General features: G+C 28.9%; 1 protein-coding gene across 1 annotated transcript; it reads left to right on the forward strand.

Annotated features, from left to right (window-relative positions):
- Positions 1-364: 364 nt before the first annotated feature.
- LOC133670547 (uncharacterized) lies at positions 365-1,119 on the forward strand. The gene is made up of 3 exons (XM_062091059.1): positions 365-463; positions 620-708; positions 796-1,119. The coding sequence occupies exons 1-3, from the start codon at positions 440-442 to the stop codon at positions 941-943; spliced, it is 261 nt and encodes an 86-aa protein (XP_061947043.1). The 5' UTR covers positions 365-439; the 3' UTR covers positions 944-1,119.
- Positions 1,120-4,602: the final 3,483 nt, after the last annotated feature.

The raw sequence follows: 4,602 nt of genomic DNA on the forward strand, positions 1-4,602 counted from the left end.
AAATACGAAATGTCAATTTAGGGCTAGAATCCCAATCCATAAAATTTTCTACGATTGAGTCGTTCTCAAGCGTTTTCATGACAGCGGCAAGGCATGTCAATGCTAATCCAAATATGCTGAGTAGTTTTAAAAAACTCAAACTTGTCAACAAATCTACCATGCCATGGAAAGTTCCAAACCTAGCAAAACAAGAGGCTAGTGCCCCTGGTTTCTTGTAAAAGTCATAGTTAATTCTCAGCCCACTGAAATCTACAGTCCATAATATACACATTGCATGGCTGGCCTAGTCATTCTCGTGAGTTGACTGCTATGACATGACACTATATATATGCAAAATAATACCTCTATGTGTGTGTATAACGATATCTAGCTTATTTCTTGAAGTTCGAGGAGGAAATTAAACCATCAATTTTGCAGTAGCAAAAGCAAATACCTTCATATGGGGCGTTGGATGAAACCAGAGGTAAGCAACCATGACCACCACGTTTAAGTATATATACAAATTTTACAAAGCTTATGGGCTTGAATGGGCTAGAGCATTACCATCTGGGCTTGATTCTTCTAGGGTTCTCTTGCCTTTGATATTCTTGTATCTCATTAGCTTATTTGTGCTCGCTAGGTCTACCCGCTACTAGCTGCGATGACCTGTGTAACAAGTTTGTGCATCTTTCAGCTTACAAGGAACGTTTTCATGAACCCTGATGTCAGGTACGTAGAACAAATTCTTAAACTCCAAAGAATATTCTATGTTTTCATTTTGCTGATACGTTTTCCTTGCCTGGGATTGATTAACAGGGTCAACAAAGCAAACCGTGGCATGGGAGTGCTAGAAAACAAAGAGGAAGGGGAGAAGTATGCAGAACATGGCCTGCGCAAATTCCTGAGAACTCGCCGACCTGAGATCATGCCAACCATCAACCACTTCTTCTCTGAAGATAAATAAATAAATATACTGATAATTATGTATAAACCCCCTGAAGCTATATCTGATAAATATTACAGCTAGCTAGCTAGCAACTTGTTTTGTTTTTAATGATTTATAAAGTGTGTGAAATGAGTCTGTGGTCGTTTTAAATGTTATAATACATAGCGAGACTGGAACTTGCTTCATTTGCTAGAGTTTTCCAATTTTATTCAGGAATTCTTCTCTCCATTAACGAGGCCAATGATTAATACCAGGATTCTTAACCTCAAGCTAAGGAGATTGGACAATATTGTTTCCATTTTTAACAAAGATAAAACATAAAAATACTACCAGCAAATTTTAATTTTCAAAGTTTCTATACAATCATGGAACGGTTTGAAATCCAAAGTTTCTGAGAGAGGGAAAAGAAAAAAGAAGAAGAAGAAGGATTGAGCGTGTGTAGACCGCACGCTCAAAGACTATTATTGGATTTTTCTAGATTGCTTGCATCGTAATCAAAATTTTCTTCTTCTAGTCAACGTAATATATCCTAAGTCAACTGTAAATTACAATATTTACGAATGTACATATATACATATATTTATTTCTATGTGTTATAACCCAATTTTGAATTTATAAAAAAAATATAATAATAATAATAATAATAATAATAATAATAATAATAATAATAATAATAATAATTTAAGAATTTGATCAAAACAACATAAATTAACAATTTGGGGGACTAATAGGATGAAATTATAAAGTTGAAAGTCAATTTGGCCAAAAATAAAAGAATTAATAAGTTTAGAGACTTAATTAAACTTTGAATTAGTTTAATTATAATGCAATCAAGAGCTAAATTGAAAAAAATATCAAAGTTCAAGGTCAATTTAGATCAAAATTGCAAGAAATAAAATTACAGGGACCGAAGTGAATAGGCACTAACACTATAGGGGTTAATTGATTTTATCATGAGTGATTTTGAAAGAATTAAAAGTTTGAGGAGTTAATTAAGGACTGAATTGATTAAATTTAAAATCAAGGACTATTTTGTAAATGATACAGAAATCCAAAGATACAATTGTATTGATCCAAAGTGAAATTAAAAAAAATAATTAAAGACTCAATTATAAAATGTAGAACTTCAGGATACAAATTAAAGAATAACCATCTTAGCCTAAAACAACTTTTTCAATTAACTGTTCATTCTCTCCCTAAATAATGTATTCATAATAACTTTTCAGAGATATTGTATCAGATATGTTAACTCTAATTTAAATGTTTATAAAACAAAATGATTTTCTAAAAAAAGGGCTTTTTCCTTATTTATTAAAATAAATTGATGACAAGTGAAATTTACATAATGCTTTGAATGAATTCTTTTGGGTTTAAGAGGTCTATGGCAGGCCCCAAAAAATTACTTCAAACTTTTTCATAATAAGGGCTCTTGGAAAGCCTATAAGAATTCACCATTTTATTTTCCAAGTGTCAGGGAGCTCATGAAAAGCCTATCGTTTGTTTCATATATTTGCTCATGATAACCTTATCTCACACTTCACTTTCACTGCACGATGAGAGATTTCATGAAAAGTGTAATGCGGTAATTTTTGTGTATTTGGCGATATATATATATATATATATATATAAAATTAATGTAGGTATCCGGACTAGTTTATATGTATCTCGACTAATCTCACGAGTCCTGAAGTTAACGAATATATAAACCTCTAATGACTATTATATTAATAATTAGATTGCTCAAACATGAAACAATAAAAAAAACAAACTCTTTAGTCCTAAACTTTTACCGCTTAACACCTACTAAATAATTTGTATATGGCAATATTACTCCAGCAGCAGTAACATGCAAGGTAAACACGAGTTAATTTTCTATCCTTATTTTCTTCACCTCGTTATACATGATTTTACTGGCATTCTTACCAGTATGGCTATCCATGCAAAGGGCTAAATATATGTACTTGATTTATCCTTAAAATTAATTATTTAATGTAATTAAATTTCTATGTAGTAATCCATGTTATTTTTATAATTTTATTCATTTTACATTAGTCCAAACTACACACTAAATGGATTAATAATGGGCTTTTCCTAGTACAAATTCTAGACCGTGAAGGAATGGACAAAGTTAGGCCCAATTCCTTTTGTTTGAGATTGGCCCAAAAAACTAATTTCTTTTGTCTGCTTCAAATTTGACCATTGGACAACTTTTCACGCCCCAGTAATCAAAAGTATTTTTTTAAGATTATTTTGAGAGTTGATATAAAAAAAAATTGAAAACAAGAAAAAAATTAATTAAATATATTTTTAAATAAAAAACATTTTAAATACCATACATAAGGCTATTACTCTTCCTCTCATATTCTTTTATCTATTCTCCTTATCAGTCAAGCCAGTATAAATATAGTTATTTTTTAAAATATTTTTTATTCAAAAAAGTATTAAGATGATATTTTTTTTAAAAAAAATTATTTTTAATATTAATGTATTAACATAATATGAAAATATAAAAAAATTATTAATTTGAAATAAAAAAATTAAATTTTTTTTAAAATATTAATTTGAAATAAAAAAAATTAAATTTTTTTAAAATATTTTTTAAACACAAAAATAAACAGCAAATTACAGCACTAGACACTAGTTCTTGGGTTTTGTGTGGGCACTGTGTGGTTATTAGGAAATGAAAGGTTCAAGATAGAAATGGAGAAATCAAAATAACATTTTTAATTCAAATATCATGTTTGAAATAATAACAAGGAATCAAAATGAAATTTAAAATCTTTAATGTCTTGTTTTTAAGCTGGTAACGACGGTGATAAAAGTATTTAATATATAATAAATTTTTAATGTCTTTGTTTTTATTTACATCTCCCTTGTTGAAGTGAAACTGAATAGTGAAAGAAGAAGACGAGGAGGAAGAAGAAGAAAAATAGTAGCTTCACGAAGGTTCATCAACTTTCTCAAAAAAAAATTAAGAGTGTATGAAAGTATAATAGCGTTGTTTTTCAAAGTATTTTTTATTTAAAAATATATTAAAATAAATATTTTTTTATTTTTTAAATTTATTTTTGATATAATATATTAAAATGATCTAAAAATACCAAAAAAAAAATTAATTCAAAGTAAAAAAATTAAAAAAAATTAATTTTTTTTAAAAATACTTTTAAAACACAAAAATAATGAGCAGTTGCAATATAATAAGGTAATGCATTGAGGATATCTTTCCCAACTTTTGTACAGTATCTGCTAACCCAGACCTTACATTTGAAAAACATCAAAATTGGCCATTAACTGCACCATTGATCTGTCTTTGATTTTGTGTGTTTGCTATCACAATTATAATCAATATCTTGGCCAAATGTGTGGTGGAGGTATATTTTTTCTGTTGTTTTAGATTTGAGCTCTATGGTTGCTTATATAATGATTACTGGAGACGTACATGGTCATTAACTTCAAAGCTCATGGGATTAGTCGAGGTGCGCGCAAGCTGACCCGAACACCCACGTTAAACTAAAAAAAACTAAAAAAAAATTATCTTGGTCAAATGTGTAATGTTTTGAATTAAAAGAGTTAGGAAAATACAACAAAGCCCTTGGTGGCCTAAAGAGTGGTATAATTAAATGAAAGGTATAGTAGTAATTGAATAATAGTTGATAAATATAAATAGAAAGGGAAAA

The sequence above is a fragment of the Populus nigra genome, chromosome 13 (assembly GCF_951802175.1).
Source record: "Populus nigra chromosome 13, ddPopNigr1.1, whole genome shotgun sequence".
Classification (NCBI taxonomy): Eukaryota; Viridiplantae; Streptophyta; class Magnoliopsida; order Malpighiales; family Salicaceae; genus Populus; species Populus nigra.

Bases quoted from the DNA above. Each gene is read 5' to 3' on its own strand.
- LOC133670547 (XM_062091059.1), top strand. From the start codon at position 440: ATGGGGCGTTGGATGAAACCAGAG. The intron at 464-619 runs GTAAGCAACCAT...TGTGCTCGCTAG, and splicing joins GGCGTTGGATGAAACCAGAG to GTCTACCCGCTACTAGCTGC. The intron at 709-795 runs GTACGTAGAACA...ATTGATTAACAG, and splicing joins TTCATGAACCCTGATGTCAG to GGTCAACAAAGCAAACCGTG.